Here is a 20,777-nt window from a genome sequence, read left to right as displayed (position 1 = left end):
TTTGTTTTGAACCTGGAACTTTACGGGACAGTAGTGATTTTTAGTATTCTCACTTAAAGTGTACATTATCTTTCTCTGTTCCGTAACAACGAACCTGCGATCGCATGAGTGAACAGATTCTAAGCACTCATTTATTACTAGGAGGCAGAGGAAGAGTGGTGGGTGGCTGTGTGTTTTGGAGTAATTGGATGGCATTGTAAAATAAGAGAAACAATACATTTATGAAACAACATATGGGATATATTCATGTTATCAGTATCAAAACTTCAAAATAAATACTATTACCGTTATAATCATTAGCATGAGGCTTCAGCTGAAGGGATATATTCGAAAGAAATGCATAGTAGGCAACTGCTGTGCTCGTGCAGGACGCTAACTCATACACGGGTTGGTGGATCGCTGCTCCTACTCGCAGCTTTACAGTATGTGACTATGGCTAGTGTCATGTATAGTCAAACCAAAATGCCGAAACCAGGGAAGGAAACAGCCAAGAACAATAATTATTGTCCCATTTAACGTTTTGCTAGCATATTGGTTAAATTGCTTGTATGTTACTAGAGTAACAGTGTCTATCTATCTATATACCTAGGCTGCTTCCCCCAAGGAAAGGGAGGTAGCCGAGACAGGACGACTATCTATCTATCTATTGCCAGACGCCTCAATCCCGTTTGGGGTGGCCACGAACAAATCGCCTCCAAGTCGCCCTGTCCCCCGCCATTTCACTGCCCTGCTCCCAACTCACACCCCTCTCTCTCATATACCTCTCCACCCCATCCCTCCATCTCATCCTCGGCCTCCCCCTCCCTCTTTCCCCCTCCACCTCACTCATATACACTCTCTTCGTCAGTCTTTCACCCTCCATCCTCTCCACATGGCCAAACCACCTCAGTGTATTCCTCATAACGCTTCCTATCACATCCACATCCACACCACAACGTTCCTTTATATCCTCATTCGTCAGCCTGTCTCTCCACGTGACTCCACAGGCTCCTCTTAAATAACTCATTTCCACTGCTCTCACTCTTGACTTGTGTCCTTCCAACAATGTCCAAGCTTCACTTCCGTACGTTAGAGTTGGTATCACAATACTGTCATGTAGTAACTTTTTCACTTCCATGCTCACTTCCCTGTTTCTTATCACTGCTTTCAAGGAACCAGCAACCTTTCTTCCCTGCTGTACCCTTTCAAGCACTTCACCCTCTAAACCTCCATCCTTACTCATCACACTACCCAAATACTTAAACGTACTCACATTTTCCAATTCCTCACCATCCAACCTCGCTGTACATTCACTAACTTCACCTCTCTCAAAGACCATCACTTTACTCTTCCCTACATTCACCTTTAGGTTCCGTTTCTTACACACTCTCTCAAACTCATCCACCAAGCCTTGCAGCTCCCCTTCGTCTTCACTCAACAACACAGTATCGTCTGCAAACAACAGTACAGGGAGTTTCCAAACACTATCCTCTCTCACCAGGACCAATCCAACATCCACTACCCTACCTTGTACCTCTCCCTATTTACTCATCCATTCAAACACATTCATTCGCATCTTAGCCCCAAAGGGGAGAACGGACAGATCCTCACCGCACCATACCGCACAAGGGTCAACTGCACAATGCAATCAGTGACATCCACACCAGGGCCCGACAGCAGAACTGGTTTACCCCTGCTACATCATAACAGACCCATCCCCTTACCCACACCTGACCTGACTAGCTGATCAGACCAAATGCGGGAGAATATCCCCTCAGGGCTGCGTCATCACTTATTCATTCACAATTTCTCTCCATTTATTTCTGTCATGCACAGCCACTCTTCCTTGCTCAACAGACTTCCCTCTAGCATCCAACGCTCTCTTCACACTGTCCATCCATCCTATTCGTGGTCTTCCTCTCAGCCTTACACCTCTCAAATCAGATCTAGTTATCTTTTTTACCAATCGCTCATTATCCATTCTCTCCATATGCCCAAACCATCGCAACACCCTCTGCTCAACTCTACCAGCCATCTCCTGAACAACTCCAGTTCTCCTTCGCACTTCATCATTTCGCACCCGATCCATACGCGTCACTCCACACATACTCCTCAGACACCTCATCTCCATTATATTCAAACTTTTCCTCTCTGCTACATCCATATTCCACGTTTCAGCCCCATATAACGCAGTCGGTACCACAACACCCTCATACAGCCTTCTCTTTACATCCATTCTAAGCGAACGACATCTAAACACTTTTTTCATTCCTCCCAGCACCTTTCCTACTTCATTTATTCTAAACTTCACTTCTGCATCTATTCTTCCATCCACAGGAACATGTGACCCTAGATATTTAAAACAATCTACCTCCTCAAGCAACTCACCATTCAAAACTATATTCATACCCCTACCATCTATCAACCTCGTACACTTCATCACTTTACTCTTATTCTCATTTACTTTCAATTTCCTCCTTTCACACACCCTTCCAAACTCCTCTGCCAACTGTCTCAATCTCTCCTCTGAATCAGTCATCAGTGCAGTATCATCTGCAAACAGCAGCTGCTTCACATTCCACTCTCCACCATCAACATTCACCAGACTCAGACCTGCACCTAAAACTCTTGCATTCACCTCCCTTACAACACCATCCATGTAAATATTAAACAACCAAGGCGACATCACACATGCCTGTTGCAGCCCCACTCTCACGGGAAACCAATCACTCACAGCATTTCCCACTCTTACACACGCTCTACTATTTACATAAAAACTTTTCACCCCTTTTAGTAACCTACCATCAAGTCCATACAATCTTAAAACAGTCCACAAGGCCTCCCTATCAATTCTATCATAGGCTTTCTCTAAATCCATAAATGCCCAAAACACATCCTTGCCTTTCGCTAAATACTTTTCACACACTTGTCTCACAGCAAACACCTGATCAACGCATTCCGTCCCTCTCCTAAAGCCACACTGCTCATCACCAATCACTCCCTCTGTACCCTCTCTAACTCTCATAATTAACGCTCTACCATACACCTTACCTACAACACTCAACAGACTTATACCCCTAAAGCTAGTACATTCATACTTATCACCCTTGCCTTTATAAAACGGGACCACACAAGCACTTGCCCAGTCAATTGGCACCATACCTTTCTCAAAGCACACATTCAACAATCTTACTAACCAGTCAATGAGAGTCACTCCACCACCCTTCAGGCATTCCACAGCACACCCATCCATACCTGCAGCTTTCCCTGTTTTCATCTCCTTTACTGCCTTCTCCACTTCCTCCTTCGTGATCAAAGAATCATTTAGCTCTCCCAACACATTTATTCCTTGCACCCTTCCATCCGCCACAATCTCAGCTACCCTTTCCTCCTCTACATTTAACAGTCTTTCAAAATACTCTGCCCATCTCTTCCTTACTGCATCCATTTCAGTTAACATCCTTCCATCCTCTGATTTTACTCGTTCTTCCTTCCCAGACTCTCCCTTTCGTACCCTTTTCACCTCCTTGCAAAACAGTGTAATACTTAATTTTTTTTCTTGGTTTGGTACCAAGAGGTGGTGGTATCATCTATAACGTTTTACTTCGGGAATTCTTGTTGTCGTGGAGGAAGGGGGAAGCAGGGGGTTATTCTCATTAAGGCTCCCCCCTCCTCAAGAGAGAGAGAGAGAGAGAGAGAGAGAGAGAAAGAGAGAGAGACTCACATATAATGGGACTGGGCCAGTTCTTCTATTGCCTGGATGCGGTTGGGGTAGGCAGGGATGGTAAGGACGGCCATCAAATTGCCAGAGTAGACAACAGCCAGGATCTCCACCACCAACCACCATGATATCAGCCACACCCGCGCCCACCACATACGCACCTTCCTGTCATCCATGGATTGGCCCAGCAACACGGCAGCCACCTGAAGCAAAAATAGCATATATATATATATATATATATATATATATATATATATATATATATATATATATATATATATATATATATATAGTTAAGAAGTACGAGTATTAGCTAGGTGGTAGTCGAAAATTCCGGAAAAATATTAGTAGCTGGTCAAAATTGTCAGGTAAACTACTGGTGTGAGTGGACGGATTTTGTAAAGTTATGCGTTACTTCTAATTTTGTTCTTTAGTTTGCTTTTTTAAATGCTTCTTTGTTCTACCTATCTGTCTATCTATAGCCCGACGCCCTAATCCCGCAAAGGGTGGCCGCAGACAAACCGTCTCCAAGTCTCTCTGTCACCCAACATTTGACTGCCCTCCCCCCAACTCACTCCCCCTTCCCTCATATACCTCTCAACTCCATCGTTCCACCTCATCCTCGGTCTCCCCCTCCCTCTCCCTCCCTCCACTTCACCTACATACACCCTCTTAGTCTTTGATTCTCCATTCTCCACACATGTCCAAACCACCTCAGTGTATTTCTCCAAAGTCTCTCGACCACATCCACATCACCCCACAACGTTCTTTCACTTCTTCATTCGTCAACCTGTCCCTCCATGTCACTCCACATGCTCCTCTCAGGCAACTCATTTCCACTGCTCTCACTCTTGACTTGTTCCCGTCTTGCAAGGTCCACGCCTCCCTTCCATACGTCAGAGTAGGGATCACAATATTATCATGCAGTAACTTCTTTACTTCCATACTCACCTCCTTATTTCTTATCACAACTTTCAGTGAACCAACAACCTTCCTTCCCTGCTGTACCCTTTCAAGTTCTTCATCCCCAAAACTTCCATCTTTACTCATCACACTACCCACGTACTTGAATGCACTCACATTCTTCATATCCTCACCATTCAACCTCACTGTGCATTCTGTGACTTCATTCCTCTCAAACACCATAACTTTACTCTTGTTTACATTAACTTTCAGATTCCTCTTCTTACACACTGTCCCGAATTCATTCACCAAACCTTGCAACTCCCGTTCATCTTCGTTCAACAATATTGTATCATCAGCAAACAGCAACATCGATATCTTCCACACCTCACCCTCATTCATTAGAGTCACCCTCACATCCACTGACCTACCTTGCACCTCCCTTACAACCTCATCCATGAATATATTAAACAGCCATGGAGACATCACACATCCCTATTTCAGTCCCACACTGAGATCAAAGAACTCACTCAGCTCACCATCCACTCGAACCGTAGCCCTATCTCCCTCATACATACTTTTGACAGCACTCATCAATTTCTCATCCACTCCTTATATTCTTAAAACCTTCAACCTACCTTGCCTATCTGCTCTGTCACATGCTTTCTCTATGTCCATGAAGGCAGCATACACTTTCTTTCCCTTCTCAAGATACTTCTCCACTAAACATCTTAGAACAAATATCTGATCTATACATCTTTTTCCTCTTCCTAAATCTCCCTTCTTCTCCAACTAGCTCCTCTGTTATATGCCTAACCCTATCAGTAAGTGTTCTATCATATATTTTTTCAACCACACTAGGAAGACAAATACCTCTATGGTTAACTCATACTTCTCTCTCTTTTTTTCCATTGTATAAAGGAACAATTATACCTGATTTCCAGTTCTCTGGAACCCTTCCCTCTTCCCAAGCCAATCTACACAACTTCCATATCCACTCCACAACAATCTCATCACCAAACTTCAGCATTTCACTACACACTCCATCAATTCCTGGGGCCGTTCTCATCTTGATCTTCTTCATTGCTTCAACTACTTCTGCCTTACTGATCTTTTCCTCCCTCCTCTCATCTCTTCTTCTCCCAGCCATTTCCCAACCACGTATACTCGCACTGCTCTCACTCTACATTTGACAAATTCTCAAAGTGCTCTTTCCATCTCCTCATTTTCTCTCTCTTCTCCACCAAAAATCTATTATTCCTATCTTTCACTCCTTTACTGTTTCCCCTTTCACACTTTTTTCCTTTCTTTACCTCCTTCCAAAATACTTTCTTACTCTCCCCTCATTTCACACTCAGATTCCTCCCAAACTCTTCATCCACTCCCTTATTCTCCTTCACCAATCTCTTCAACTCACTTCTCCTGCTCACATATCTCTCTCTTCTCTCTCATCTTCTCCCCTACAAATACTCGCTAGCCAGTCACTATATACCCTCGTCTTTTGTTCCACAGCTCGTTTCACCTCATCATTCCACCATGCTGTCCCTTGCACACCCCTGCATCTCCTCCTCACTCCACAAACCACCTCGCACGCTGCACCTATCTCATCCGTGAATATCTTGCATACTTCTTGCACCCCTTCGATGGGCTCTAACTAATACCTTCCCAATCTTTCTTCCACTGTGCTCTTATATTTTGCCATTTTCTCACTCTCTTGCAACTTCTCCACTCTTTTCACAGCAGCTGTTTCCTCTTGTGTTCCCCTTTCGTCTCTTCATCCATTTTCTATGCAACCTTACCTTGGCCATCACTAAGTGATGGTCAGAGATTCCATTCCCCCACCCTCTTCACACTCTTGCTTCCAACACTTGTCTTCTCATTCGCCCACATCCACACACATGTAATCTATCGTTACCTTTCGTTCAAGAAGTTCACTGTCCATCCTCCTGATGACTCTCCATGTATACCTGTGGATTATCTTATGCCGGAAGAAGGTGTTGGCTATTGCCAACCCTTTACTAGCACAGATGTCGACCACAGCACCACCATTCTCATCTACTTCAGCTGGCACACCCCACCGACCAACCATTCCATCCACTCGTATATTCCCAACTTTGCCATTCATGTCTCCAACCAAAAACACTCCCTCTCTCCTCTCAGACTTACCCATACATGTTTCTACACTCGCTCAAAACTCATCTTTCTTTCTTGTCACTCGGTCCTCTGTCGGTGCATACGCACATACAATCGTCCAAGCTTGTACGAGTATACCTACTTTCATCTTCACCCACACAATCCTTGCACTCACTGTTCCATACTCTCTTATATTCTCCTTCCACTTCTTTCTTATCATCAGACATACTCCCTCTCTTGCCCTCTCATTCTCATCAACTCCATACATATTCCTTAACCATATTCCTTTTCTCACACCCTTTTACCTGTCCATTTAGTTTCAGTCAATCCACGTACATCCACTCTTGCATCCTCAAGCACCTGAACAATCTCTCTCTCTCTCTCTCTCTCTCTCTCTCTCTCTCTCTCTCTTTAACTTCATCATTCACTCCTCTCACATTCCATGGTTCCATCCTTAGAATGTCCTTTGTCCGTTCCTTGGTCGTCAACGTATGGTCTGTCCTGGTCCGAGGCACTTTAATAACTTGTTTAGTTAGTTTTCTTTACAGGGTGGAGCACTAATCCACCACCAACCCTTTTAGTCGTCTCATACGACAAGCATGGATACTGGGTGAGTATTCTTGAAACCCCCCTACCCCCAGGGGGTAATATTTAGATTGTAATATTTAGACTGAATTTCACTTTGTTTGCTAACGCAATTAGTGTTTAGTAATATAAGAAAGTTCTGGAATATTTTGGATGTCTCCGACTTCGAACTCTGTTGCTGCTGGGATTACCTACAACATTCGAATAGCAAGGGAGGTTATAAAAAGGATTTGGGAGGAAGCAGAGTCAGTCAGTTCACTTGTGGCCTTTATGAAGTTGGTGTAGTTCTGGCACTTGTGAAATTAGTCAAGTTGGCAAGCAGACGGTGCAGTTATTTGGAAAATATAGACTACGAATGCATGAAGCCTGTGTTATTATGGCACTTGGGTTGATCCTCTGTACATTGAAAGGGTGACCCCACGAGGGGCGATTCACTGGGCATCATCATTTATATACTGAACTACTGCTGTTGGATCCTGTGGCAGTATGGGAAGAGGATGTAACAAGTGGTGTCAGGAGAGGGATAAAAAAAAAAAAAGTGCTGCAATGAAAAAAAAAATTGACATGGAGCTGGAAGATGTACAGACAAGACGCCATGCTAATCAAGAGGAGGCGTCTCTGGCTGCAATCATAAAGGTACTACAAGCAACAGTGGAGGACAGAAAGAACTCAAGTGAGAACTTATAGAACAAATACAGGAGCAAAGTGAAGAGCACAAAGAACATGAATGCCTTCAAGGCATTACAGGAGCAACAGAAGAGCTTACAACTGAGGATGCAGGGACAATTAGATGCTTTCAAGGGAAACTTAAGGGAAAACAACACCAGTTGAAGAAGGAAGTAAATGCAGAGCTACAGCAGCAGAGACGTGAGATGACCAATAATATGATGGAGTGTGGACAGCACGTGCACGACTAGTTAAAGATTATTAGTGAGATAACTGAGGCTGTAGAGAAATCATGCATTACTAAACCTCGGTTAGTGTACAGGGAGCATATGATTATAAGAAAATGGACTGTGTAGGGTGAATTTTGATAACGCCCAAGCAACTGAAGGTAGCATTACAGGGATGAATAGTTAGAATGTAGAAGTTTTGAGTCCTTGACTTAATTATAGCTCCCCAGCTTTTAGGCCCCAATCCAGTGAAGTGGATGGCTGTGATGGGGATGCAATTTAGAAGAAATCTCAGGAGTTTGATGGTATATTGGGTAGCTTATCTTGTGCAATTTGAGTTATTTGCAGATCAGAAAAGGTTAGGATGACAGGCAGAGGGCAGTGCAGCTTGCTTCTAGCCTCAAGGGTGCTGTAGTGGAGATTCTTGGACAGATGTTAGCATAGAAAAGGAACAGTTATCAGTCCCTGGTAAAAGCACTGGATCGCAGATATGGGACCATTTATCAGGCTGAAGTCTAATGAAGCAATAATTCGGACCCGTGCACGGGATATAGGCGATTCCCCTTAGCAGCTTACTCATGACCTTGAGGGCGTGACACACAAGATGTACCCTGGAGCAGCACCTAACCTGGTGGCTATTATTCTGAAGGCCCAGTTCATTGACAGTCTTGATAGCACAGAGTTGAAAGTGCAAGTGAAGCACGCACAATCAAGAAGCATCCAAGTAGCACCAGCAAGGGCTCTGGAATTTGAGTTCTACGTCAGGTCCAGTACATCCAGTTTGCAGGCAAGACATGGGACAGGATTCAAAGCAAGCAAGGGACAGGTACGTGAGGTGAAGAAGTTTGAAGGAAGTTACTGGTACTGTTAGAAGCCAGGATATAGGAAAGAGGACTGCTTCAAGTGGAAGAAGGAGCAGGACAAGATCAGAGGAGGTTGCTAGTTCTGCAAGAAGCCAGGACACAAGAAAACGGATTCTCATAAGTGGATGAAGGAGCAAGAACAGCACAGTGCAAGGAAAACTAAGACTGCAACAAAAGGATGTTAACCCTTGGTTAGTCCTGTGGGGTATTCAAACGTGGTTAGTCCTGTGGGGTGTTACCCCAATACGAAAATACATGTAGTGTTACTAACATGTAAAATATATTCATACTGCTGCTTCAGCATATCTCTGCAATCACTAATAAAAAGATTGAATGCCTTGTAAGTGGTGTTTATTAGTTTATAATAATAAAATACAATAAATTATAATATCAGGGAAGTACCCCTCTCTCCCACTACAGCAGAGGCAGGACTAAACCAATCCACATGCTCCCTCCCCTCACTGAATCAGGAGAGTACTGGAACGGAGAGAAATATTCGAATTACCGGCTTGGAAATATGACCTTTTAAAAATATTTGGGGTGCCATAACACCCCACCTGATTAACAAAGCGTTAAACATGTTGTGAGGTGGTACACTTCAGTTCTGATTGTCCAATGAAGCAAAAGGAGGATCATAAGTAGGCTGCATATGACAAGAAAGAAGCAGAAAACTAGTAAAGACTGACATTAAAGGGCAACAACCAGCCTTTTTTTCCCCAAGTACAGTAGCTCTACCTCCGAGAAACTCAAGAGTACTTCGATAGACCGTGTGAGAGTAGACAGAAGAATAGATGGCAAAAAGTGTTTCCTGGTGATTCATTCAACCTCAGAGGCATGATATGTTGTGCCATCGGTATTTCCCCGAGCCACTGGAACAACTGTGTGGCGTAACTGGGCACTGAACAGAACTGAATGGGCCCTTGGATGTTGGGATTGAAGTGCCAGAACAAGAAGCTATACTTCCAGTCTACATGGCCGAGATGGAGGATTCTTGCCTTCATGATCTGGACTATCTGAAGTCCATGAGTTGTGAGCTGTACTTCTGCTCTATGAAGCTCAAGGTCCAAGGAAAGTCAGTTGCTATCATGGTAGTGAGACATACCAGTTCTGGTGGTGAGGTGAAGGAGCTGTGCACTACAGTGATAACCCCAAGATCAAAACTCTTGCTCCAGTGTAAGGTAGGTGGCTCTTTTGACAGCTGTCTATGGGTGCTGGAGTGTGTTTGACAGTGCAAGACGAAGACTGAAATGATGGTGGGGAGGACTGATGTAGACAAGTGCAGATGATGAGCCAGTTGTGGTGACCAGCTTTCCCTGTGAGGCACAGATCAACGAGAGAAGAATAGTGCGACTGTGCCAGGCAGTGGACCCTTAGTGGCATCAGTGGGATTCCTGTAAAAGAAGTGTAGTAAAAAAAAATGTAGAAATCTGCCAGATCAAGACCTGTTTTCAAGGAGTTGCCCGTGCCTGGATGACTCACAAATGCTGCAATGAATGACACTGCTTGTGAAATTGGCCAGATATCGAGATTAGGGATGCACAGATCTGATGGAGCTTTGTATCGATAGAGGGGATCACTACGTGATTAAACAGCCAGCTTCAAGGATAAAACCAGCTCAACGTTAAGAAATGGAGAGGGTTATGGAGAATCTTCAAAGTCAAGGAGCAACAGAAAAATTCAGCAGTCCTTGGGCATCAGTAGTTGTTCTGGTAAGGAGGAAGGGTTGCTCAGTGAGGTGCTGTGTGGATTATTGAGCCCTAAGAGAAGTGACAGTGAAGGATGCGTACCCCTTGCCAAGAACTGATGACAAGCTGGATGCTCTGTCAGGTGCTAGGTGGTTCTCTGCCCTAGACATGAAGGTAGGATATCGTCATGTCAAGGTCACAGAAAATGACGTGTAAAAAACACCCTTTTCACAAAGCCGGGATTTAAGGCAGTTCAAGGTGATGCCATTTAGCCTGTGTAATGCCCCAACCACTTTCGAGCACCTCATGGATAGAGTATTAGAAGGCCTGCACTGGCAGACAGCTCTCATCTATCTTGGAGATTTCATTGTGTATGGACGAACTTTCGACAAGGAGATGGAGAGGCTGTCTGGGGTGTTTGACAGGATCCAAGCAGTGCACCTCAAGCTGAATCATAAGAAGTGCTACTTGTTCCAGAAGTAGCCTAAGTAAAGTACCTGGGACACTGTACCAGCGAAGGTAGCAGCTGTGAAAAAATTGCCAGTTCCAACTTGTATGAAGGAGCTACAGAGTTTCTTGAGTTTGTGTACCTACTACCAGCGTTTTGTCAAGGACTTTGCTACGATACCTGCACCTCCACACAAGTTGTTAGGAAAGAGGCAGAATTCTATGTGGACTCCAGTCACTCGGAAGGCCTTCAAAAGGATGTGTTGCTAAGATCACCATTGTTGCCATATCCAGATCAGAGTCAACCATTCATTCTGGACTGTGGTACTAGAGACCATGGCATTGGAGGAGTCCTGTCGCACAAGAAGGATGACAAAGAGAAAGTCGTGGCATGTTACTCTAAGAAGCTTACCCTACCAGAGCAGAAGTACTTTGTGACCCTTAACGAGCTCCTGGCAGTGATGAAAAGCCTTGACATCTTTCATCTCTACTTTTATGGATCCTGCCTCATCACAAGGATGGGCCATGCAACACTCAAGTGGCTAAAGACAATGAAGAACCCAGAAGGACAACTGGCATGTTGGTTCAGAAAGCTGGATCAGCACAACTGTGAGGTGCAGCACATCCTGGGTGGGTACATGGCAATGCTGACATCCTGAGTCATCAGCTTTGTGACCCATTTTGCAAGCATGCAGTGGGAAAGAAAATTTAGCATGAAATTCATCCGTACTGCAGTGACAAGGCCAGTGTTAGCTGAGGAAGACATGAAGAGGATTTATAAGGAGGATACGGATATACAACCACTTCTAGAAAGGCTGCAGCAAAGTTCAGGGCAAGTATCTTGGGAAGAGGTTTCCAGGTTTGGCACTGCAACTATGAGCTCCTGTAGTCAGTGGGACCTTCATTTAAGCCACGAACTATTGGAGTGTCGGTGGGAGACTCAAGATGCCCTCGGCAATTATTGACAGCTGGTGTTTCCTCAGAAAATGAGGTCTGAGGTCTTTGAAGAGTCTCATAAATGGATCACTTGTGGACATCTGGGAGTGAAGAAAACTCTATGTCAGCTTCAACATACTGTAGGTTCTACTGGACTGGCATGCATCAGGATGCTGAATAGTGGTGTTGGGTCTGTGATGTATGCTTTGCCATAATTGGAGGCAGGAAACGTGGTTGCGCCTCTCTTCAGCTATCCTAAGTGGGTGCACCAATGGAAAGACTCGCAACGGACATTGTGGGACCTCTGCTACTCACTGAAAAGGGAAACTGGTATATATGCGTTGCCATGGAATACTTCACAAAGTGGTTAAAAGCCTGTGCCATCCCAGATCAGGAAGCCACAACTGTTGCTAGGTACTGGCTGACCAATCCTCTGTTGTTTTGGGATACCACAAGAGCTACATTCAGACCAGGGTAGAAACTTCGAGTCTGCTGTGTTCCGTGATTGCTGCAAGTTTCTGATGATCACAAAGATCAGGACAACTCCACTAAGGCCACAGTCAGATTGAATGGTGAAGAAATTCAACTGGACCCTGGGACAAGAACTGGCCAAGTACTGTGTAGAGGGACAGATGGCATGGGACCATTAATTATCTGTGTTGCTGATGACATATTGGTCTGCATCCCACGAATCAATCGTCTACACCCCCACAAAACTGATGTTGGGCCACGATTTACGATTGTCAGTTGATATGTTAATGGGAAGACCACCTAGTGAAGAGCTGCCTACAGACACATCCAGCTATGTCAGGGATCTTCAAGAAAGACTGGCTGAGGTACATCATCAAGTTAAGGAGCTCTGAAGTTCTCTGGTGACGTGATGAAGCAAAAGTGTGATGTTAAGGCAAGTGAAGGGAACGTCAAGGATTATGACGAAGTTTGGCTGTATAATCCTCAGCGGAAGAAGGGACAGTCACCGAAACTGTAGAGTGCGTGGAGGGGCCTCACACTGTGATGGAACGCTTGTCAGACGTAACGTACTGAACTCTGGGAGACAGGAAGTCTCGCAGAAAAGTGGTACATGTGAATCGACTTTGGCAGCATCATGGGACAGTACAGCTGGGACATCGGTGATGTTAAGGAGGACCAGTGCGCTGAAGCACAAGAGAGTGGTGACAGTTTTCGTTGGGAAGAAGAGGATCAGGAAGAGGACCAAGTTATTCCAGGAAGAGTGTACTCTGTGAAGCAGCAGGGACATCATTAGAGGCACCTCAGAAGAAGACCTGGTACGTTGAAGGAGACTATTGTGTATAAGTTTTTTTTTTTTTTAGGATTAAGGATTATGTCGGTAAATACTGTAGTTTTGTCAGGATGACAAAAGAATTAGGGAGGAGGTAGTGTGAAAGAGCAGGGGTGATATATATATATATATATATATATATATATATATATATATATATATATATATATATATATATATATAGCCCGACGCCCTAATCCCGCAAGGGGTGGCCACAGAAAAAACGCCTCCAAGTCGCTCTGTCACCCACCATTTGACTACCATCCCCCCAACTCACCCCCCCTCCTTCATATACCTCTCAGCTCCATCCCTCCACCTCATCCTCGGTCTACCTCTCCCTCTCCCTCCCTCCACCTCACCTACATACACCCTCTTAGTCAGTCTTTCATTCTCCATTCTCTTCACATGTCCAAACCACCTCAGTGTATTTCTCCTAATCTTCTCAACCACATCCACATCCACCCCACAGCGTTCCTTCACTTCTTCATTCGTCAACCTGTCCCTCCACGTCACTCCACATGGTCGTCTCAAGTAACTCATTTCCACTGCTCTCACTCTTGACTTGTTCCCCTCTTGCAAGGTCCATGCCTCGCTTCCATACGTCAGGGTAGGGATCACAATACTATCATGCAGTGACTTCATAACTTCCATACTCACCTCCCTATTTCTCATCACTGCTTTCAATGTACCAACAACCTTCCTTCCCTGCTGTACCCTTTCACGCACTTCATCCCCCAAAGTTCCATCCTTACTCATCACACTACACAAGTACTTGAATGCACTCACATTCTCCATATCCTCACCATCCAACCTCATGCACACTCTGTGACTTCATTCCTCTCAAACACCATAACTTTACTTTGGTTTACATTAACTTTCAGATTCCTCCTCCTACACACTGTCCCAAATTCATTCACCAAACCTTACAACTCCCATTCATCTTCACTCAACAGTACTGTATCATCAGCAAACAGCAACACCGGAAGCTTCCATACTTCACCCTCATTCATTAGAGCCACCCCCACATCCACTGCCCTACCCTGCACCTCTTTTACAACCCCATCCAGGTATATATATATATATATATATATATATAGATATATATATATATATATATATATATATATATATATATATTGCCAGACGCCTCAATCCCGTTTGGGGTGGCCAAAAACAAATCGCCTCCAAGTCGCCCTGTCCCCCGCCATTTCACTCCCCTGCTCCCAACTCACACACCCCTCTCTCATATACCTCTCCACCCCATCTCTCCATCTCATCCTCGGCCTCCCCCTCCCTCTTTCCCCCTCCAGCTCACTCACATACACTCTCTTTGTCAGTCTTTCACCCTCCATCCTCTCCACATGGCCAAACCACCTCAGTGTGTTCCTCATAACGCTTCCTATCACACCCACATCAACACCACAACGCTCCTTTATATCCTCATTCGTCAGCTTGTCTCTCCATGTGACTCTACAGGCTCCTCTTAAATAACTCATTTCCACTGCTCTCACTCTTGACTTGTGTCCTTCCAACAACGTCCAAGCTTCACTTCCGTACGTTAGAGTTGGTATCACAATACTGACATGTAGTAACTTTTTCACTTCCATGCTCACTTCCCTGTTTCTTATCACTGCTTTCAAAGAACCAGCATATTATATATATATATATATATGTATATATGTATATATATATATATATATATATATATATATATATATATATATATATATATATATATATGTATATATGTATATATACACAATGTCGAGGAGAAAATGAAAGTGCTATGATTTCTTTGCTCAGTCTCAAGGGCGTTCCAATTGAAGGAGAAACATCATGTGTAAATTTTCTCCGGGATCGGGCATTTAGTGGTCACGCATCGAAACTGAATTTCGGCACTGTAATTATATTCCCCTGTGGTAGGTGGGGGTGCTCACCATCCACTCACTTGATGTAGTGCTGCTGTCAGGTGTCTGCCCTTTCCTCTCCTCCATCCTTCTTCCTTTCATCCTCTTCTGTCTTCCTATCCTTCAGTCTTTCCCTGTCCTTCTGCCTACGGGTAACTTTACACTCCCTCTTCTGTCTTTCTTTCCTGCATTCTTTCCTCTTCCTTCTGCCTGTGGGTGACTCTACACTAAGTGACAAGCCAAATGGTTTCCTGCACACCAGGAAACCATTTACTACGCTAGTTGGTAACTATATAACCAAATTTTGGCGCCTAGTGGTTAATGGATAATTATTGCTCTCCAGTCGGATTGAGCCGGTGAAGGGTTATGTCCAAGGGGTTGTTGGGGTTGATTGCACATGTAATGCCACTCAGAGATGGGTGAGGCTGGTCACTCACATCTTAAATGTCGGGACCAACTGGTTAGCCCCGGACTCCTACGCTCCTCATGAGGCAATGTAGAATTGAATGATGGATGGATGGAATGAATAACATTCCCCCTCCTGTTTAACGGAAAGCAAAAAATTTATTCTGTGTAATTCAAAATCACACTGTCTGTACGAAGGCGAGTAATAGAACACGCAGCAAGAATGTATTAGGACAGGAGATCACATTTGTTTGCCGTCTTCAGGTACTTTTGCCGATGTTTTACTGTGACTTGAACCAAGGTGGGGAGCTGATTCTCTTGCTTGGTCCTGCCCTTGTTAGTGAACTCTTGAATGATGGCCACGCCATGCTCTGCCATGTCGTTTGTCACCAGCAACTTCTCAGTACGTTCCTTCCCTTGAGCACAGACTTCTGTGGTTGCCCAGGTTACTGGATCAGCGCCCAAAAGGGAGGAGTCAATGTCCAGATTTTGCAGAATCATATTCATTGTACTGGTGAAGAACTCCGACAGGCTCTTCCTCACGACATCCTAGGGGAGGAGTGCAGACACAAGCTTGGTACTTCCACGCCCTCTACAGTGTTTATGTGGTTAACTATTGTCCTATTCTCTGTGCTGGGCATCCCATCTTTGAACAGAGCGAGCCCAACTGTCACCTCAGACAGATATCAAAGGTGACGAGTGAAGGCTGTAGCCCAGAGTCCCTGATGGTTTGGTCTGTATGCAATGTTAGATTCTTCAAGAGGGTGAGGTCCATTCTGGGAGCAGCAGCTGTGGATGTGGTGGAGAACCAATCTTGCACGAGTAACTCACAACGAATGCACAGAAGTCCGTCAGGGTCTTCTGGAAGTTTTCTCTCCAACTAGGTCCATGCCAAAACGTGCGTGTGGGACGAATCTGTTAAAAATGATCGAGGAACATCCTAATTTTCAACGGATACATGACCCTAGCCTTCCATCTAGAGTGATGCAACTCACCTGGGGCTTGGAAATGGACAAAGTAGCAGTTGTTGGGTAGGTGATCTTGTCGATGATCCACAGCATTTCTGTAATCTGCTTGGTACACTCATTCAACCTGGGGTTCGACTTGTGCAGATTGACGATCACGCATAGCACTTCATCCTAGCATAGAAACCTCATCCCCGGAAAACGGTCAATTGGGTGCCCGATGAGCCAAACACCATCATCCTACTCCCCTTATTCTTTCTTTGCCTTTTCAGCACTGTTTGACACCATTTTAGACCTGTGAACGGAAGAAAACACAATTTCATATGGGTACACAGCGCCCGCAGAGAGAGCGAAACACAATGTTGCATAAATAGTCTTCTTCTCCAAGGTATACAGTGGATTAAAATATCCAGCTAGCAAAGGCACATGACAGCTTAATATAACAAGATGATGCGAAGATGTACACACAAACACACATACACACACACACACACACACACACACACATATATATATATATATATATATATATATATATATATATATATATATATATATATATATATATATATATATTGTTACATAGCCTATGATTTCATCATCCTTTGTATAATTCTAACGTACAGTATGCTGCATGTTTGATCACGATTCGCCTCAAGGCTTCCATAGTGACCAGGCTTGCGTGTTCTACCTCACTCCCCCCTTCTCCCCCTTATATATAGTAGAGTAAGTCGTTCTTTCTGTTGTTCAGAGCAGGACTGTCAATTCTTCCTCCCCTGTGCCTTCATTTCCGCGTCGTTCTTGCAAGTTGAATCAAGCTCTACCGGCCCCCTATATAATGAGCTCAGTCTCTGCATTATTGCCACTTAGATCTACTCCTCATTTGGTTCACATCTCTGTCCTCCCCTGTATAGTGTATTATCTTTGTGAGTGCTCAGGAAGTCTCCAACCATCTAGCTGCTGTATAATTTGAGTATAAGTGTTGTTACCATTTTTCTTGTACTGTATGGCCTAAGGTGTTAATTCGTAGGCCTGGTAAGGTTTTTGTGATTCATGTGGAGTTTTGATGTCAACCAATATTAATAATATTTTGTATCTGTAATAATATATCTTGCTTTAACTGAGCATTATTCGGTTCTCTCATTTATCAGGGCTGACTTAGATAAATTTGTTCTTGCTAAATTCGTGTTAATAGAGGCTATTGCAGTTAACCATATATGTAACCTGTTTTGCCATTACATTATCCTTATGAGTCCTGAATGTTTAGTTGTTAGTTTGAGCATTAAACTTTAACTTGTAATTTTACCTAACTCTTTTGTTTTGAACCTGGAACTTTGCGGGACAGTAGTGATTTTAGTATTCTCACTTGAAGTGTTCATTATCTCTCTCTGTTCCGTAACATAAATTTGTCGACTTCTTATCAGGATATTCAGGATATTATCATAAGGATATTGCTTGATATTTTGTGACTGTGATTTATTCATGATGTCTATTATTACTACTCTTGATGAAGCCAAAGATTTTTTGTCAAATGTGCAAACAGTGTGTGATGTAGAAAACAGAACAAAGAATGAACTTAAGCTTGTTGCTCAACAATTGGGAATTGCCGTTCACTCTCATCATTCTAAAGATCAAATTGTTGGCATGATTATTAAAAGCTTGTTTGATGTAACTCCTCCAGATGAGCAAACGCAGATTGAAATAGCTAAGTTACAGCTAGCCCTGCAGGAGGCTCGTGCTAAGGAGTCTGAGTTTCAGGCACGTGCTAAGGAGGCTGAGTCTCAGGCTCGTATTCAGGAGGCACAGGCACAGGCTGAGTCTCAGGCTCGTATTCAGGAGGCACAAATTGAACTTGCTAGAATTCAGGCAGACCATGAGTATCGCATGAAACAAGGTGGAACTGGATCATCTAGCTCTGATGATTTTGATGTGGCCAAAAATTTTAAACTTGTCCCTCCTTTTAATGAATCTGATTTAACAAAGTATTTTCAGTTGTTTGAGAGGGTAGCTACAGGTTTTAATTGGCCAAAAAAGTATTGGCCAGTACTCCTTCAGACTGTTCTCACCGGTAAAGCTCAAGTAACTTCTGCATGTTTGCCTCAGGATCAATGTGATAATTATGATGTAGTTAAGAGCTTGATTCTTAAGGCCTATGAGCTTGTTCCTGTAGACTATAGAGTAAAATTTAGAACAACTTATAAGCAAGATAAGCAATCCCATGTTGATTAGTCAAAAATCAAAGAAGATCTGTTAGAGCAGTGGTTAAATTCTAAGAATGTAAATTCTGATTTTGACAAATTTAAGCAGATGATTTTGCTGGAGGACTTCAAAAGGTGTATTAATATAGATGTAAGCCTATATCTTGATGAGAAAAGAATAGATAATTTGTCTGATGCTGCAGTTCTAGCTGATGAATATGTTCTCACTCACAAGAGATATTCTAAAGAAAAAAGGAAAGCTGAGAGTAAGTACGTTGCCTCTACTCAGGGTACAGGTAACAGGAAAGAGAATAAAGATGATGTTTCTGAGGAAGTAAATACCAGCTCCACCTCTAGATTTCAGAAAAGTAAATGTACATATTGTAGTAAGCTTGGTCATACTACGGAGAAATGTTTCAGAAGACAGGGTGATGTGAACAAAAAGGAGTCTTTAAATATTCAGTCAATTGGTCTAGTGTCCACCCTTCAGAGTTCCCAGAATTCTTTAACCGAGTTAACTGAACCTCCTTTGAGGGGTAAATTAAATTCTCATGATGAAGCTCCCCTTTTAAGCAGTAACGTGGGTGACACTCTCAAGAGTTCATGAGCTAATTTCCTGTCTGATGGTTTTGTCAGTCCTCTGGACAGTAATGACAGGAAATCAGTTAAAATATATCGTGATACAGGTGCTTGCCAATCACTTATGCTGACCAGTGTTCTAGGCTCTAATGTTAATTTCTCTGATGAAACTGTAATCTTACAAGGAGTAGGGAATAATTACTTCTGTGTCCCTCTGTGCAGAGTGAATTTAGAGTCTGGTTTTGTTAATGGTTCCGTTATGGTTGGGTTGGTTGAGACACTCCCAATGTCAGGTGTAACTTTCTTACTTGGAAATGATATTGGTAGAAGTCAAGTGTGTCCAGCTCCTCATTTCTCTAGTGAACCAGTGACTGCGACCCAGGATTGTGATATCCCTGAGGTGTTCTCTGCATGTGCTGTCACTAGGGATAAGTCTAAAGTTACTGGTGACTTAGAGGATAATGATGATGATGTTATCCTAGCTGACACTTTTCTTGCAAATTTGGACCACTCACCATATGAGGCAGTACCCTGTAGTGTTGATAATTTGTCTCGTCAAGAGTTGGTTGAGTTGCCGGTTGCTGACCTGAGTTGAAAGGTCTAGCTAACTCTGCTTGCAGTGAGGAAGAGTCACCTGGTGCTTCTACATGTTATTATATAAAGTCAGGAGTACTTATGAGGAAGTGGAGACCCCGAACAGCATCACCCGACTGTGAATGGGAGGTTGTACATCAAGTTGTCATCCCTCGTGTTTGTAGGCAGGATATCATTAGAGTGGCTCATGATTCCAGTTTGGCAGGACATCTTGGAGTGAGAAAGACTGTGGCTCGCATTTTGAAACACTTCTACTGGCCACGTATCTTCAGAGTTATTTCCTGGTATTGTAAGTCTTGTCACACCTGTCAAGTTGTGGGGAAGTGTAATCAGACCGAAAAGGTTGCACCTCTAGTTCCCATTCCTCCTTTTGAGGCGCCTTCACCCGTGTGTTGGTGGATATTGTGGGCCCTCTTCCTAAGACTTCTTCAGGATTTTCTTATGTGTTGACCCTGATTGATATGGCTACTCGTTATCCTGAAGCCATTCCACTTAGAAATATCTCAGCAAAGAACGTGGTTAAGGAAATGCTAGGGTTCTTCACAAAGTTTGGTCTGCCCAAGGAGGTACAGTCAGACCGGGGAAGTAATTTCATGTCAAATGTTTACAAGCAGTCTCAGAAAGAGTTGGGCATCACCCAGATCACGTCTTCAGCTTACCATCCCCAGACCCAAGGAGCGTTGG

At 43.7% G+C, this 20,777-nt stretch overlaps 1 protein-coding gene across 1 annotated transcript in view; it reads right to left on the bottom strand.

Moving 5' to 3' along the window:
* Positions 1-20,777, bottom strand: part of LOC145398064 (glutamate receptor ionotropic, delta-2-like) — a 182,174-nt gene that overhangs the window by 110,592 nt on the left and 50,805 nt on the right. The window contains exon 3 of the mRNA XM_080271021.1: positions 3,704-3,903. Coding sequence (XP_080127147.1) covers positions 3,704-3,903 — 200 coding nt within the window. The remainder of the gene's footprint in view (positions 1-3,703; positions 3,904-20,777) is intronic.

Source organism: Coenobita brevimanus, chromosome 44, assembly GCF_032717465.1.
Source record: "Coenobita brevimanus isolate Jiangsu-jjx chromosome 44, ASM3271746v2, whole genome shotgun sequence".
NCBI classification, from domain to species: Eukaryota; Metazoa; Arthropoda; class Malacostraca; order Decapoda; family Coenobitidae; genus Coenobita; species Coenobita brevimanus.
This window is presented reverse-complemented; position numbering and strand designations above follow the sequence as displayed.